The sequence below is a fragment of the Chenopodium album genome, chromosome 9, assembly GCF_948465745.1.
Source record: "Chenopodium album chromosome 9, dcCheAlbu1.1, whole genome shotgun sequence".
NCBI lineage: Eukaryota > Viridiplantae > Streptophyta > Magnoliopsida > Caryophyllales > Amaranthaceae > Chenopodium > Chenopodium album.
The window spans coordinates 67,161,939-67,180,746 of record NC_137842.1 but is presented as its reverse complement, the minus strand read 5'-3'; the positions used below and the strand labels follow the sequence as shown (position 1 = coordinate 67,180,746).

Below are 18,808 nucleotides of genomic sequence, written 5' to 3'. Positions count from 1 at the left end.
TTTTAAAGTCTTTTTTAAAAGGTACAAAATTATTTCACGATTAACATTCAAAAAAGTATACTAAGTATATTATATCATACAAAGTACATATTACTTATTGTTAATGTGTAATTTTCAAATGCTTACATATTAGACTTATCAACGATAAAACTATATTTGCGCAAGATTCCACATTCACTACAAAAACTTATATCACCAAACAATAATTGTATCAAATAGTACAAATTAAGTACCAACATGCTTATAAAATTAGTGGTCAATGACCAAAAATTAGAATTAGAAGTCACCCCACCATAAAATTAGCATATGCTCATACGTAATACGGTGTACTAAATTGTGAATTGCATCACATCAAGTCAATGGAAGTATCCCATTCCTATACCATTTATTAGTTGACGCGGAAGTAACACGTTATGAATAATGTTGGCATTGGAATAATCACCGCAAACCAAATCACAAGCTACTACGAGTAAAGATCACGGCTAAGCTAAGGGAGGTTTAACTAAAAAAAATATCAAGTGTATATTCAATTCAATTCAATTGAAAAAACAAAAACAAGGAAAGTTCTTCAATAGGATAAATGTAGTTATAATTTTATGTCGAAATATGGAGTAGTTAGTAAAGTGGACCATGATTCACGAGAGTAGAAGATGCGAGAGTGAGTGAAAGAGGCTCCATGATTGTTGTGTAATGTAAAGGTCATAACTAGTTCAGGCTTCATTTTTGGAACAAATCCCAATCTATCCCATCCCCTTTTAATTTTCTTTAATATTTATGTCTATGTTTGTGTTTATTTTAGAAATTTTTTTGTATTGATTGCTAACAATTATTGTTACTTTCTTTGTAGGTAAGACTATAAGAAAGAATACTCCTTATTTTATTGGAAAATAAATGTGTGAAAAACGGACTGATTTAAAACAATCATTTTTAACCCTATTAAGTTTGATAAGTGAAAAATAATGATTTATTGTGATTCATATTTGAAATAATCCAACCTAATTAGACTTGATTAATAATTAATCTCTTGAATTGACACCTGATAATCTAGCTAGGTGAACCTTTGTCCGGGTTGATTGACAAGACACCATAGAGAGAAGGAGGGTATGAAATCCCGAAGTATCCATATAGTGATGTTACGAGATACAATATTAATTATATTTGGTTACACCCTCATACTCAAGTGTCTCGCTCTATTCATAAACTATTCTCTTATGAACGGTTATAAAAAACACTTTGAATTTATTATTGAAGGAGTACGAAGTTACCATATACATCAATGAAAACTTCGCTCTAATTGCCCTTTACTTCAATATATATATTAATTTAGTTATATACACCCGATTCATATTATTTGCAACGATTAGACATTTTTCCTCTTTACTTTATGTCAAATCGTTGCAAATAATATGAAATAGAGGTAATATTAAAAGATTTTAATACAAAGTACTATTCACATATGCTTGAAATATCCTTATATTCATAAGATTATACTCCATATTATTGTATCTTTATCTTTTTTCTTAACATACTATGTTTTTTTAATTATGTGTAATAATGAACAAAATTTCATTGAACCAAAAGTATGTAAAGTTGAAGTTTATTGGAAAATTTAATTTTGTGAATAAAGTTTAAAGAACTATAAATAGGGGAACTCCTAATCGGTCTTCAAATCAAGTTTTAAAGTTATGACGACACATGCATAAAAATTGCAAGGCTGAATTGTAGATGGATGGAATCCTAAAATTCCCTATTATCTTCCTTTATCATCCCCAACAATCATGCCCTCCACTAAGATGTGTGGATGAGAGAGATAAATGGACCATCCAAGCTACTCCAGAGGGCTTCAAATTGGTAGTAAACGAATGGATATGATTTGGAGGTAATAGCAAATAAGTTGTTTGGTTAAAACTTAAAAGTGATTAGGTCGGATATGAAGCTGGACAATTACAAATTTGATTAAGGCTCTTTGTTTTTTTATATATAAAACCAAGTATTAATTTCATTTGTATTTGGATCAAGTCAAATTTGAGACATTTATCTAGGTATAGTTTGCTTATGCATAAAACTAACAATCTGTTTAAATCCTAGATTAAATTGCAATATAGAGTATAAAGGGATCGAAAAATTATGACCCAAAGACTAAACCAATTTAGCCCGATGTATTCTGATTTTTAAACACTCCAAATTATATATACGAGTGACAAACTGATTTAGCAAGGTCTAGTCCAGTAATATTTAAATACTCTTGATTATTTTATTTTTTTTGGTGAAAAAATACTCTTGATTATTGATTATATGAGTTATCGCGGTATATGGAGTATGTAGGATTAATGTCACATCTCACATTCTCTCACCATACAAATTACAATTCAAGTAAAGTATATAAAAGAGAATGAGATTATAGGAATGACCCGAATTAATGGGAAATTAACAAAAAGCAAAACATTATCGCTCTCCACGTAACAAACAAAATAAATAATTTTTTCCTTTTTTTTTTTTAAATTAAAAAAAAATAAAATAAAAAATAGAAATTCATCCCGAAGCTCACAGCTCCTATAAAAGCAACCTCGAACCCTTCATGCAATTCTCGCCCACTCTCTCCTTTCATTTCCCTCATTCAACACAATCCCGATTCTCTCTCCTCTTTTTCCTCCTCTTCTTCTCCAAACAAATCCGCATTCAAACCCTAGCATTTTCTGTTACTCTCTCTCCGCCCCAATCCCCGAAACCCAGATCTATAATCATCAATACTAAACAATTCCCCCTGCATGGTCAGTTTCATCTAGATCTGTAACAATTTACATAAAACTATTTACGAATTCGTATTCGTTGTCGTTGTTGTGATATACCTTCTCCTGAAGTCGTTGTGGGTAGAACACGGCCGTGTGATACCTGTGTTCGGGTTTGGTTCACTTTGGGTTACCCTATCTCCTGCTCCGTTTGAAGGGGGTAGCCGGGGCCTCGGCCTCGGCGGGTTTTAAAGCCCCCATTGATACACCTTTGGGTTGTACAAAACATATCAAAATTCCCCTCTTATTTATATTCTCTCCTCCCCGGAATAAACCACCTCCTAAATAACCCATTTCAATTTTTATTTTTTAGATTAGTTTTTGTAGGAGAGTGAAAACAGATCGGAAGGGGAAGATAAAGATGCCGGCGTGTATTATCGACGCTTCTGCTGCTGCCACCCCCACCGTCGTTTCCGGTGGTGGTTGTCCTCCGGGCTTCGCCTTTTCCAACAACAACGACATCGTCGAACATCTCTCTCTTCCCCTGCCGGATTTCTTTTCCGGCGAACTTTTTCCGACGAACATCACCGCCACCGCCATGACCACTGAGTGGTCTCCGTCTCATTCATCGGCGCTTTACCGGATTGACAAATGGGGTCCTCCTTATTTCTCCGTCAATGGTTCTGGGAATATTACCGTTAGCCCATTTGGTGATGCCACGTTGTCTCACCAGGAAATTGATCTCTTGAAGGTTGTGAAGAAGGTTTCTGATGAGAAATCGAATGGTGGGTTGGGTCTTCAATTCCCTCTCATTGTTCGGTTTCCTGATGTTCTGAAACACCGGCTTGAATCGCTTCAATGCGCTTTCGATTTCGCCGTGAAATCGAATGGATATGGGTCTCATTACCAGGGTGTTTACCCTGTTAAGTGTAACCAGGATCGGTTTGTGGTGGAGGATATTGTGAAATTCGGGTCTGGGTTTCGGTTTGGGCTCGAAGCCGGGTCGAAACCGGAGCTTTTGCTTGCTATGAGTTGTTTGTGCAAGGGACACCCTGATGCTTTCTTGGTTTGTAATGGGTTTAAGGATGCTGAGTATATTTCTCTTGCGATTATTGCAAGGAAACTTGCGATTAATACTGTCATTGTGCTTGAGCAAGAAGAGGAGGTTGATTTGGTGATTGAATTGAGCCGTGTGCTTGGCATTCGACCCGTAATTGGGGTCCGTGCTAAGCTCAGGACCAAGCATTCGGGTCATTTCGGCTCGACTTCCGGTGAGAAGGGGAAATTCGGGTTAACTACTGTTCAGATCCTCCGGGTTGTCAGGAAGCTTGATGCAGTTGGGATGTTAGATTGTCTTCAACTGTTGCATTTTCACATTGGGTCTCAAATCCCATCAACCACTTTGTTAACTGATGGTGTAGCTGAGGGTGCTCAGGTTTACTGTGAATTGGCCCGTCTTGGTGCTTGTATGAGGGTCATAGACATTGGTGGCGGCCTCGGGATCGATTACGACGGGTCCAAATCGACTGAATCAGACATATCAGTGGGTTACACATTAGAAGAGTATGCCTCCTCTGTTGTTAGAGCTGTTCAGGTTGTTTGTGACAGGAAAGGGATGAAGCACCCTGTTATCTGCAGTGAAAGTGGCAGGGCAATTGTGTCTCACCACTCAATTCTGGTGTTTGAGGCCGTGTCTTCCACTGCTGCGGCCGCCCCGCCGGCAATGTCGCCTTCGGAATTGAACTATCTAGTCGAGGGGTTGCCTGAGGAGGCTCGTGGAGATGTCAGGAGTATATCTGCTTCTGTTACAAATGGAGATTATGATGCCTGCTTGCTGTATGCTGATCAGTTGAAGCAGCGTTGCATTGAGCAGTTCAAAGACGGGTGCTTGGGAATGGAGCAGCTTGCTGCAGTCGACGGACTGTGTGAGATGGTTTCGAGCGCGCTCGGTGTGAGCGACTCGGTGAGCACTTTCCATGTTAATCTGTCAGTTTTTACTTCAATTCCTGATTTCTGGGGGATAGGGCAGTTGTTTCCTGTTACACCAATTCATAAGCTTGATCAAAGACCTGGGGTTAGAGGGATTTTATCTGATTTAACCTGTGATAGTGATGGTAAGATTGATAAGTTTATCGGAGGCGAATCGAGTTTGCCTCTCCATGAATTGAGAGAGAGTGGCAATTGTGGTGGTGGTGATGGGTATTATCTTGGGATGTTTTTGGGCGGGGCTTATGAGGAGGCACTTGGAGGAGTCCACAACTTGTTTGGAGGCCCGAGCGTTGTTCGGGTTATGCAGAGTGATGGTCCTCACAGCTTCGCAGTGACGCGAGCTGTTCCTGGACCGTCTTGTGGTGATGTCCTCCGGGTGATGCAGCACGAGCCCGAGCTCATGTTCCAGACTCTCAAGCACAGGGCTGAGGAGTGTCTCCACAACAACGAGGATGACACTGCTACCCTTGCTAACGGGCTAGCCCGTTCTTTCAACAATATGCCGTATCTTGTGGCAGGGCCTATTGCTTCGTCTTGTGGCTTTATCAATGGCAATAACAACAATGTCAATGGGTATCATCATCCTTACTTCTGTGGTGCTGAGGATAGCTGCAACGGCAATGCTGTTGAGGTTGCTAACGGCGAGGATGAGCAGTGGCCTTATGTCTGTGCTTGAGAGCTGTATGCTGTTCTTAGAAAATAACCAACATCCCCAATAATGCTGACCATGGATGGTCGTTTAGTTCGTCATCAGAAGTCGCCGTAGTCTGTTTTTTCAATTAGAGTTTTCTTGTTTCATTTTAATCTAGTAATTTCAATTTGCATGACATAGGCAAAGTGTAAGGATCAGGACTATAGAGTTTACATTTTGGAGGAGGTAAGGCCCGGATTAATGTTTGTTAAAATCCGGTGTTCTTCGCGTTCTTTCTCCTGTCATGTCATTGTTATTTAGACCTTTTTTATTAACCATTTCAAGGCGAAATCCAGTCTCATTTTACATCCTATATTGTGTCTAATATTGGTTATGGTTCAAATTGAATGATTGCTCTTTTACCTCTTTTGTTCATCAATTTTAGGTGAACTAGTCCAAATTTACATTCTAATTCAAATTTGTGTTTAATTCTTTGCTACAATTGAATGGTTATCTTTTGACAGATTATGAAATCTTGTAAGATTCATTGTTGATCTTGTGTAGGGCCTTGGTTCGGTCTTTGCACTTGCACTTTACGACGCTTTTGAGTAATGGATTGTTGGCGTATAATGGTATATAGATTGTGTGATAACGTTTTCTATAGCTTCTTGTGGCTGGTGGGGTAAGTAAAGCTAATTTAGCAATAACTGTTTGAAAATTTGAAAGGTCATATAGTTTGCTTGCCGTAATTGACTGGTATGGTACTAATTATATGCCCGTTAATTGTGCTGGAGATTGAATGTGGTGAAAGCTAATGTAGTAAGGTGTGATTCCTGGAACCTAGTTAGCTGTCTTTTTTTATTATCGTAACATATTTTATGCATAAGCTGTGTACATCAAGACTTTGTCTAAAACTGTCACGGTCATATGAAGTGTTATTTTGGCTCATAAAGGCGTTATGTGCTCGTGTTTTCTTGACCACGAAGTTGGTGGCTTGAGGTTATTGGAATTGGAATACTGGTGCAAGTACACGTTAACAAAATGCACGGTGCTTGTAGGAAGCCAAGTGCTGGTGTGGTACCCTCTTACGGGCCTACTAGTATATCGTAGAAGATGCTAGAATGTTGTGAATTTTGCCTGTTAAACTTGATGAACGTCGAAGGAAAATGTCAAGTTGGACTATGACATTTGCAAGCATATAGGGTGGGGTTACGAATAAGATGATTTATTGGATACTCTTAATTTGTGGTATAATTTAGCTCTTATCAGTCTGCCTAGAGAAGATGGCAAGATGCCCACTAGTTGCTGAGCTTGTTTATTCTTGTTAAAGGAAATGCAAGTTGATATTTCTGCTGCATATGCCATTCTTGGTAGGCGCATAGGCGGCTCTTGATCTCATTTACTTGGTAGCAGACATAGTTGCTTCCTGTTGTGCCCACATGCTACAATTTGATCTCGGTCTTTAGCACGGGATACCCTCTTCTGCTGGGACTTGTGAGGGACTTGTGAGCTGTGACGTTAGAAACCGTCGAATATTTTGGGGATGACAAATTCTGAGATTTTTCAGGTCATGTTATCCCACCTTGCTCCTTTGGAAAGCAGAATTGATCCTGGACAGCCAGTTATAGCAGAGACTAAATACATTGCTACTGCTTGATTTAGCTGCATTCGTTTTAGATTGTCGATTCTTGATCACTTGCACTTGCATATGATGCCCAACAGCATCTAACTAATCTAGCTACTAATGTTTCAATCACGGTACAAGTGAGGCTAAACATTAACATAAATGTCTAAAGGCATAATAATAGTTGTGAGCTTGTGACTCGGGTGCATAATTCATGCATTGGTTGTGCAGATCGCGCTCACTAAAATACATAAATTTTTGCTTCCAGACTATTAAGAAATTATACTTGTACAATAAAATTATATGTATATCACGTTTCCCATCTATGCGGGTATAGTATAAGATTGGTTTAGGGAAGAACGATAGACCAAGTAGAACACTAGCACATGTTTGTAGCCACGTTGAAGAAGAGAGTTTGGTTTCCTTTGTCATGTGCAATTAATTTCATCCATGCATCTAGCATTTGTGACATAATGGTGTAGGTAATGCTATTGATTTTTTATTCAAGGTCAAGGATATATGTATGTGATAGTAAACATTTGAAAATAGAAAAGAAATAGATAGAGATTCTGAAAATGACTAGCATTTAATATATATTGTTTAGATAAATAAATCTTAAGAAGTCATAAAGATCAAATGATTAACAGATAAGAATATAAAGTATGAAGTATTCGGGGCTCATTTGAGAAGGGAGATAAAGGAAGTTTCTCAAATGAGACCTATGGAGTTTGATTCTTAGGCCTCAAGGATGCGAGATGGGAGCGATGCCACTATTTCACCATTTAACCACACTTCATCTCGATTTATACTTTTATAATATAAATTTTTTATAATTTTTACACATTGGTATTTAAAGATATTAACAATTGAAATTATCCATTGACAAACGTGAAAAGAGAATTGTTATAAGTATAAAAAAACAGAGGAATTATATACTCAATTTTGACCAGAAGCATTGGTTCTCTTCACTTATGGACTGCATCTAGACATTATTTTGCTATCACATAGATGGACTATGATAAAGTTTTAGTTCTTGTGAGTTGTGACTCATAGATGCCTTTCTAATGGCCCAAAGATAAGATTGGGCCAATTAGGTGCCACCCCATGGTCCATGTGGTAAAGTAGCCCAAATGAATCGGATGCTAGCAATTTCGTGTCGACATTTATGCAGTATAAAAAAAGTTGCAAGAATTTTTGTGGCATACAAATTGGGGAAAAAAAAAAACACACATATTCAATATTAACATTTTAGATCTTCAATTGTACTTTAACGTTACTTTATAATCCGAATCATTTATTTTGTTTCAAAATATTCTTAACTACTACGGAGTATTAAAGTATAATTTTAAATAAGGAGAGAAATGGTGTACAACTCAACTTGTGATTTTACATTGATTAGATTGAGTCTCACCATCTACCTATGATATTCAAAATATCAACATTTAGATTTTCAGTTGTACTTTCACGTTACTTTATAATCCAAGTCATCTATTTTGTTCCAAAATGTTCTTAACTACTGTTAATGTATATTTCAAAAGAAAGAGAGAAATGGTCAAGGGCTCACCTTGTTTCTTTAAGGTGTCAAAATTGAGTCTTACCGTCTAAATATAATTAAGAATTCTCCCTTGCCCCTTAACCTCAAAAATTGACTAGTGCAACTAGACTTATTGACTTGTGAAAGGTGCTGGTTTAATAAGTTTTGTATGTGGATTACAACTTTACAAGTGAGTCCTATTTTGCAAGATGATGGGTCATACTTTGTAAGATAATGAGTTTAAAGTATAAAGAAATCATACTAAATGCTAAGAATTTGCAAATAATTTTGACACATGTAAATGTGGCTATATATTTTTTTGAAGGATAACAAGACTATTATTTAGATGTAATGGAATAGTGTGTCTAAAGAGCCATAACATAAAATAAAGTGATCATCAAATAACAAATATTGTTATGGGTAAGAGATGAGACATTTATTTTATTGACATTTGAGAAAAGTAGAAAACAAAGAGATTGAGACATGTTTAGGTGTCTAAAGCACAATAATCTCTTAAGTTTTACAGAGAAGCTTTTACTCTAACTTTTTTTTTTTTTTTTGAAAGAATACTCTAACTTATTTGAGCTTATTGAATTTTATGGGAAACTATTTTAGTTTTTATTAATCTTTCTCAATTTTTATTAAACTTTGTCATCCTCACCTTATTTTCATTTGCTTTATGGGTTATAAGTAGAGCTGTCAAAAGTTGATCGGATCCGAAATACCGACTCAAACCCGATTATTAATCGATCCATCTGAACCCGAAAAAATGGTGACCAAAACCCGACCTGAAACCAACCCTGGATCCGAGTTGACCCGAGTATGTGAGACACGAACCCGAACATGAACTGACCTGGAGATGACCCCACCCGAATGTAATCCGTAAATTATTGACCTGAACCGAACCCTACTTGAACCGAAATTGACCCAAACCCGTGTTAACCCGTCAAAAACCCGAATTTAACACGACTTGTTAAAAACTTGACCTTAATTCAACTCGATCCGACCCGTTCCTAACCTGACCCGAATTTAACCCAACCTGTTACAAACCCGACCCGAAATCAACCCAACTTGTTATTGACCTGACCCAAATTCTACCCGGCTTGTTATTGACCCGACCCGAATTTTATCAGATCTATTACTAACCCGACCCAAAAGTTCAACCCGATCTATTACTAACCCGACTCGAAATCAACACAACTTGTTATAGACCCGACCAAAATTCAGCCCAAATTGTTCCTGACGCGATTTCAAATCACCTTAAATGCAATTTAGACCACCTTATTATTGTTGATTAAAGCATTTTGTCTAGGGAGACCAAGTCGGTCCAGGCCAGGAAAAGAAAGGAGCATCATCCTCAAATTTAAGAGTTAATTATATTATATATTTGTTGTATGGTCAAAGGAGATAATTATCTTTCTAAATTATAAAATATAGTTCCCTAGTATATTGCCATATATATTATAGTCAAAGGAAATAATTAGTTTGATAAAAATGATCATTATCTATTTATAGTTAGTTGAACCCAAATATGATCTGACTTGGAAATGACCCGACCTGATTGTAACCTGCAAATTATTGACTTAAACATAACCCGACTTGAATCCGAGAATGACCCGACTTGAAAATGACTCAACCTGATTATAACCTGAAAATTATTGACTTGAACCGAACCCGACTTGGACCCGATAATGCCCGACTTGAAAATGAATCGACCTGACTATAATCCGCAAATTATTGACTTGAACCGAACCCGACTCAAACCCGAGAATGACCCGACCTGATTCCAACCCGCAAATTATTGACATGAACCGAACCCGACTAGAATCCGATAATTACCCTAACCCGTTTTAACCCGACCTATTGTTCACCCGACCTGAATGTAAACCGAACTATTATTAACCCGACCTAAACCCGACACAAACCCGATAAGAAGTATGACCCGACTCAAGCATCACCCAACCCAAACCTGATTCACATAGGTTATGGAAGTAATCCGAATTGACCCGACCCGAGTTGATCCGACCCACTCTAACCAACCTAAACCCGACCTATTTACCCGAATTGCCAGCTCTACCCGAAACCTCCTAAATTTCTCAAAAAACGTGGATATTAAGCCTTCATTTTTTGAATTTTTTGACTTTTTTTTCACCCAGAAATAAAAATTGCCGAAATGTTTACCACGGTCCTAAATACCCTCCGGGAGTCCAATTGTGTGGGTGGAACCATCCAATTTGCCTTTAAACGACCAATTTACTGGTTTACAACTTACACCGATTTCATTAATTCAAGCCTACCACGAACATTTATGACAACAAATAATGATTATATATGGTTCCAAACGACATTATATGACCCCGAGATGTATTCACTAGAATTTTAAGACTTTTCGATACAGTGCCCCGAAGACTCCAAAAATTCTCAAAAAGCGTGGATATAGCCTTTAATTTTTTAATATTTTGACTTTTTTTGCCCGAAAATAAAAATTTCCTAAATGTTTACCATGGTCTGTAATACCCTCCGGAGTTAGGTGGGTGGAATCATCCAATTTGCCTTTAAACGACCAATTTACCGGTTTACAACTTGCGTCGATTTCATTAACTCAAGCCTACCACAAAGATTTATAACGACATATAATGATCATATATGGTTCCAAACGGCATTATATGACCCCGAGATGTATCCCCTAAAATCTAAAGACTTTTCGACACCGGGCCCCGAAACCTCCAAAATTTCTCAAAAATGTGGATATTAGCCTTCAATTTAGGAATTTTTTTTACTTTCCTTCGTCCGGAAATAAAAATTGCCGAAATGTTTACCATGGTCTCTAATACCCTCCGGAAGTCCAATTTGGTGGGTAGAAACATCCAATTTGCCTTTAAACGACCAATTTATCGGTTTACAACTTGCACCGATTTCATTAACTCAAGACTACCACGAAAATTTATAACAACAAATAATGATCATATATAGTTCTAAATGACATTATATGACCCAGAGATATATCCCTAGAATTTCAAGAATTTTCGACACCAGGCCCCTGAAGCCTCCAAAATTTCTCAAAAAGTGTGGACATTAGCATTCAATTTTGGAATTTTTTCACTTTTTTTTGCCCGATGAAAATGAAAATTACCGAAATGTTTACCATGGTCCTTAATACCCTTTGGGAGTCCAATTCGTTGGGTGGAACCATCCAATTTGCCTTTAAACGACCAATCTACCGATTTAAAACTTGCACCGATTTCTTTAATTCAAGACTACCACGAACATTTATGAAAACATATAATGATCATATATGGTGCCAAATGGCATTATATGAACCCGAGACGCATCCCTTAAAATCTCAGACCTTTTCGACACCGGGCCCCGAAAACTCTAAAATTTCTCAAAAAGTGTGGATATTAGCTTTCAATTTTGGAATTTTTTGACTTTTTTTGCCCGAAAATAAAAATTGCTGAAATGTTTACCATGGTCCCTAATATCATTTGGGAGTCAAATTGGGTGGGTGGAACCATCTAATTTGCCTTTAAACGACCAATTTAACAATTTCCAACTTGCACCGAGTTCATTAATTCAAGCCTACTACGAACATTTATGACAACATATAATGATCATATATGCTTCTAAATGGCATTATATGACCCCGAGATGTATCCCCTAAAATCTCAAGCCTTTTCGACACCGGGCCCCGAAACCTCCAAAATTTCTAAAAAGCATGGATATTAGCCTTCAATTTTGGAAAATTTGACTTTTTTTCGTCCGGAAATAAAAATTGCTGAAATGTTTACCATGGTCCCTAATACCCTCCGAGAGTCCAATTGGGTGGGTGGAACAATCCAATTTGCCTTTAAACGACGAATTTACTGGTTTACAACTTGCACAGCCGATTTCATTAACTCAAGCTTACCACTGTAGGGAATTATAGGTACTACGCAGCGGAAATAAACATGAATCATATTCATACAGTACCTAATCCCAAGATCTAATGCATAACACATAAAGAACATATAATCGTACCTTTGAAGCGTGATTCCACGTGCGATCGAGCAAGAACAATGGGAGATAAAGAACCTCAAGCGTAATTCCTCTACTTGGTCCACGGGCACAGATTAAGACCTCCACTAATGCTAGTTAGTTGCAATTGAACCCTTCAATTGACCTTCTATGGAGAAGTGCGAGCAACGAACCACCATAAACCACCACGAACCACCACACGCGCCACCAAGGGTGGCCGGCCGTGAGTCCAAAGAGGAAGGAGAGGGAGCCGTGAATAAGAGAGGGAATAAGGGTTTTGGGATTGGTTGCCTTGATGTCAAAATTCACTGTGTGTGAATTATGACTTCCTCCTGCAACCCTAGGCATGGATCTTATTTATAGATCTCATCTCTAAATAAGAGCCCATGTCAAAAGCCCAAAACTTATTTCCAATCTCACTATGCTAGCCCAATCCATTTCATGATTAGTTAATTGCTCATGAGGCCCATTAATGGGCCTCTAACTTTCTTAACCCAATACCCTTGTGTGTGACCTCATAGGATCCATTCTAGCGGGCTTTGGACTATTTAACTAGTCCAAAGATCATCTCCCATAGTCTAGCAACAGATGATGACGCCCCAAGAGAACGAACTTATTATCTCCATAATAGTGATCCTTGATATATCTAGTAATTGCACTTATCGAAGACACAACTCCTTCAACCACGAACATTTAAGACAACATATAATGATCATTTATGGTTCCAAACAACATTATATGACCCCGAGATGTATCCCCTATAATCTCATTTCTTTTTGACACCGGGCCACGAAACCTTCGAAATTTTTAAAAAAGCATGGATATTAGCCTTCAATTTTGGATTTTTTTTTTTTGACTTTTTTCCGCACGAAAACAAAAATTGTAGAAATGTTAACCATGGTCCCTAATACCCCCCGGGAGTCCGATTGGGGGGGTTGAACCATCCAATTTGCCTTTAAACAACCAATTTACCGGTTTATAATTTGCACCGATTTCATCAACTCAAGCCTACCAAGAACATTTATGACAACAAATAATAATCATATATAGTTCCAAATGACATTATATGACCACGAGATGTATTCTCTAGAATTTCAAGACTTTTGGACAACAGGCCTCGAAGACTTCAAAATTTCTCAAAAAGTGTGGATATTTGCCTTTAATTTTTATTTTTTGACTTTTTTACGCCCAGAAATAAAAATTGCCGAAATGTTTACCATGGTTCATAATACCCTGCCGGAGTCCAATTGGATAGGTGGAACCATCCAATTTGCCTTTAAACGACCAATTTACCGATTTACAACTTGCACCGATTTCATTAATTCAAGCCTACCACGAATATTTACAACAACATATAATGATCATATATGGTTCCAAACGGTATTATATGACCCCGAGATGTATCCCCTAAAATCTAAAGACTTTTCGACAACGGGTCCGAAACCTCCAAAATTTCTCAAAAAGCGTGGATAGTCTTCAATTTTGGAAATTTTAGACTTTTTTATTGGCCTGAAATAAAAATTGCCGAAATGTTTACCATGGTCCATAATACCCTCCGGGAGTCCAATTGGGTTGGTGGAACCATCCAATTTGCCTTTAAACAGCTAATTTAATTACCGGTTTACAACTTGCACGGATTTCATAAACTCAAGCCTACTACGAACATTTATGACAACATATAATGATCATATATGGTTCCAAACGGCATTATATGTTTCCGAGTGTTATCCCCTAATATATTAATACTTTTTACACCAGGCCACGAAACCTCCAAAATTTCTCAAAAAACGTGGATATTAGGCTTCAATTTTGGAATTTTTTGACTTTTTTTTTGGCCAGAAATAAAAATTGCCGAAATGTTTCCCATGGTCCCTAATGCCCTCCAAGAGTCCAATTGGCTGGGTGGAACCATCCAATTTGCCTTTAAACGACCAATTTACTGGTTTACAACTTGCACTGATTTCATTAATTCAAGCCTACCACGAACATTTATGGACAACACATAATGATTATATATGGTTTCAAACGGCATTATATGACCCTGAAATTTATCGCATAAAATTTCAAGGCTTTTCAAAAACGGGCCCAAAAACTTCCAAAATTTCTCAAAAAGTGTGGATATTAGTCTTCAATTTTGGAACTTTTTGACTTTTTTTCGTCTGGAAATAAAAATTGCTGAAATTTTTACCATGGTCCCTAATGCCCTTCGGGAGTCCAATTGGGTGTGTTGAACCATTCAATTTGCTTTTAAACGACCAATTTACCGGTTTACAACTTGCAACGATTTACCGGTTTACAACGGCCAATTTAATTAATTTGCACCGAATCCAATGAACCGAAATTGACCCAAACCCGTTTTAACCCGTCAAAAATTGAATTTAACCCGACTTGTTACTAACCTGACCCGAATTCAACTCGACCCGTTCCTAACCCGACCCGAATTTAATCTAACCTGTTACAAACCCGACCTGAAATCAACCCGACTTGTTATTGACCTGACCTAAATTCAACACGACTTGTTATTGATCCAACTCGAATTTTACCATACCTATTACTTACCCAACCCAAAAATGTAACCTAATCTGTTACTAACCCGACTCGAAATTAACACTACTTGTTATTGGCCCGACCTAAATTCAACCCAAATTGTTCCTGACCTGATTTCAAATCAATTTAAAAACAATTTAGACCACCTTATTATTGTTGATCAAAGCATTTTGTATTGGGAGATCAAGTCGGTCCAGGCCAGTAAAAGAAAGGAGCATCATCCTCAAATTTAAGAGTTAAATATAGTATATATTTGTTGTATGGTCAAAGGAGATAATTATCTTCCTAAATTATAGACTATAGTTTCCTAGTATATTGCCATATATATTATAGTCAAAGAAAATAATTAGCTTTATAAAAATGATAATCATCTATTTATAGTTAGTTGAACCTGAATATGACCTGACTTGGTAATGACCCGACCTGATTCTAACCTGCAAATTATTGACTTGAACATAACCCGACTTGAATCCGAGAATGACCCGACTTGGAAATGACCCAACCTGAATATAACCCGCAAATTATTGATTTGAACCGACCCGAATAGAAACCGAGAATGACCCAACCTGATTATAATCCGCAAATTATTGACTTGAACCGAACCCGACTCAAACCCGAAATGACCCGACCTGATTCTAACCCGCAAATTATTAACTTGAACCGAACCCGACTTGAACCCGAGTAATGAATGTGAGAGGGAAGATATAATAAAAAAAAAGTAGTAGTGAGTTTGAGTGGAGACTATGAGAGGAAAGAGATATAATATTTTAATGTAGTTTTTTTGCCAAAAAAGGAAGTGTAAAACTTAAAAAAAACACGGCCAGAAATGGAAAGTGTAACACTTAAAAAAACACAGAGGGAGTAACATAGTTGATATTTAAGAAAGGAAAAATTAGAAATAATAATCACAACTTTGTCTAATTTATGTAGAATAATCCCAACTTTCGTTAATACTGGAATGATCCGAACTTTTGGGGGTCTTCTTTTTCTTCAATCCCAAACCGGTCAACAAAAGTCAATGACCTATTATATCAGGTCACTTGACACGTGTCAAGTCCTGATTGGTCCAAAAATAAAATAAAAAAAATTAAAAAAAAGAAAAAAGAAAACCACCCAACTCCCCCTTCCCACTAGTAGAAAATAAGTAATGGGAAGCCCCAAATGACAAGCGGTTTTAAAAATCCGCTTGCCATTTACCCAATTTTTTAAAAATAAACCTGTAATATTAAATGGCAAGCGGTTTTGGCGCGAACAGCTTGCCAATATATATAATGACAAGCGGTTTGGGGTTGAACCGCTTGCCATTAGATATATTGGCAAGCGGTTCAACCCCAAACCGCTTGCCATTTAGCAAAAAAAAAACTGGGATCACAAACCCTAAGCCAATAAATCCCCACACATTCTCACGGCCTCTCTCTCCTCTCTCCCCTTTCACCACTATTACCAGTTCTCTCTCACTCCTCTAATTCACTCCCTCACTTCTCTCTCCCCCCTCCCCTCCCCCCTCCATTGTCACGCATCTTCTCTTTCTTCTCAACTCTCCTTTCTCCATCTCCTTCTCTTAACTTTCTCTCTCATCTCTTTCTTTCCTTTCTCACGCCAAGACCCATTGGTGCTTGTGGGTTTTTGAGCCAATTCCGGTGGTAGTCCGGTGAGTTTTCGAGCGAATTTCGGTGGGTTTTTGAGCCAATTCGAGCCATGGGTTTTCGAGCCAATTCGTGTGGGTTTAAATGGTGGTAGTCCGGTGGTGGTGCGTGTGGGTTTTTATGGTCGAATTTGACAATAAAAACTCTAGATCTAGAGTTTTTATGGTCGAATTTGACCCATAAAACCCAAATTTAAAGCCAATTTCGATTTTTTGGTGGTATTAAAGGTTTTTACTTTTTTTTTTAATCTTTTATTTTGTTTTTTCAGTGTTTTTTTTAATTTTATTGTGATGGGTGGTTTAATTGGTTTGTTTCAGGTCAATTTGTTGTTGGTGGGGTGTCGTGGTGGGTGGTGGTGTTAGGCGGTGTTCTGGTGTTGGTGGGGGTCGTGGGTGGACGGGTGGTGGTGGGTGGTTGTGGCTGGTGGGTGTTCTGGTATTGGTGGGGGTCGTGGCTGACGGGTGTTCTGGTATTGGTTGGGGTCGTGGTGGGTGGTGGTGTTGGCCGGTGTTCTGGTGTTGGTGGGGGTCGTGGGTGGGCGGGTGGTCGTGGGTGGTGGGTGTTCTGGTATTGGTGGGGGTCGTGGCTGACGGGTGTTCTGGTATTGGTGGGGGTCGTGGTGGGTGGTCGTGGCTTGGTGGGTGTTCTGGTATTGGTGGGTCGTGGTGGGCCGGTGGTGTTGGTGGTCGTGGCTGGTGATACGAAGCAACATGAGCTTGGTTTTTTTTTTTTTTTTTTTTTATTAATAGAGCTGATTTTTTTTTTTGTATTAGTTGTATTAATTTTATTACTTGTATTTTTTTTGATGTAAATGTAATATTACAACAAATAATTAATAAAAATATTAATGTTTTTACACAAGTTTGGTTTGTGTATCAATTTTTTTTTTTTTTTTTTTTTTTTTTTTTTTTTTTTTTTTACACCCATAATGGGCAGTGGTTTGACGCCAAAACCGCTGCCCTTTCTCTAGTAATGGTAAGCGGTTCTGAACCGCTTGCCATTTAAATGGCAAATGGCAAGCCCCCTAAGTCCATGCGATTCAAAACCGCTTGCCATTAGGGGGTTTGAACCGCTTGCCATTACATTTATTCTACTAGTGTCCCCAACCGATCCACACTAACCTCCACACCACAGTCCGCCCCGCCACCCACCTTACACCCTAACCTCCACCATCACAGCCCAGCCCGCCGCGTCTCCCCCACCCCTTGAGTCGACGTTTTCCCCTCTCTCCGAAACCCCACGCAACCACCGAGATCACAAACCACCGTAACCCCAAAATCGCAGCCATGGAGCCGCAGCCACGAAATCACAGCCATGAAACCGTAGCCACGAAATCACAGCCACAGAATTGTAGCCACGAAGCCGCAGCCACGAAACCGCAGCCAACGAAATCGTAGCCAATTTCCGATGTGGGCATGGTGGTTTATGGGGATTTTCGAGTAGGGCTTGTGGCTTTGGAGGGATTTTCGAGATTGAGGCCGGTGGCGTGGGAGTTTTGGGGACGGGGATGGTAGTTTGAATCGGAGCGGCGACTCCAGTGGTGGGGGAGTTCCGGTCGTCCAGCGACGGCGAGGGAGGTGGCCGGATTGGCTGGGTGGTTGGGGTTTGGCTGGTGGGGTTTTCATTTTTAATTTTGGTTTTTTTAATTTGTTTTTTAAATTTATTTTTTAACCAATTAAATTGTGACACGTGTCACTTTAGCAAAAAAAATAAAATTAACCCAAATTACCGGTAACCGGTATTTGGGATTAAAGAAAAAGAAGACCCCCCAAAGTTCGGATTATTCCAGTATTAACGAAAGTTGGGATTATTCTATATAAATTAGACAAAGTTGGGATTATTATTTCTAATTTTTCCATTTAAGAAAAATAAACACTACCTTAATTCTTATCAACATTAATGCAAAATTAAATTTCCTAAAATAAGTGAAAATAAGATTTATCATAATGTATTTGATGTCCAATAAAAGTAAATTTACCATATTACTTTGCATTTTCATTCAACAAGCTAAGACCCAAACGTAATATAATACGAATAATACAACTCGGACAACACACGAACTTAACAAAAACCCGAAAAAATTAGAGAAGCGTG

General features: G+C 38.2%; 1 protein-coding gene across 1 annotated transcript; it reads left to right on the top strand.

Annotated features, from left to right (window-relative positions):
- The first annotated feature begins 2,597 nt into the window (after positions 1-2,597).
- On the top strand, positions 2,598-5,722 carry LOC145558897 (arginine decarboxylase-like). Its single transcript, XM_081620262.1, has one exon. It carries the CDS (start codon positions 3,151-3,153, stop codon positions 5,392-5,394), a length of 2,244 nt encoding a protein of 747 aa, XP_081476388.1. The 5' UTR covers positions 2,598-3,150; the 3' UTR covers positions 5,395-5,722.
- Positions 5,723-18,808: the final 13,086 nt, after the last annotated feature.

Bases quoted from the DNA above. Each gene is read 5' to 3' on its own strand.
- LOC145558897 (XM_081620262.1), top strand. From the start codon at position 3,151: ATGCCGGCGTGTATTATCGACGCTTCTGCTGCTGCCACCCCCACCGTC.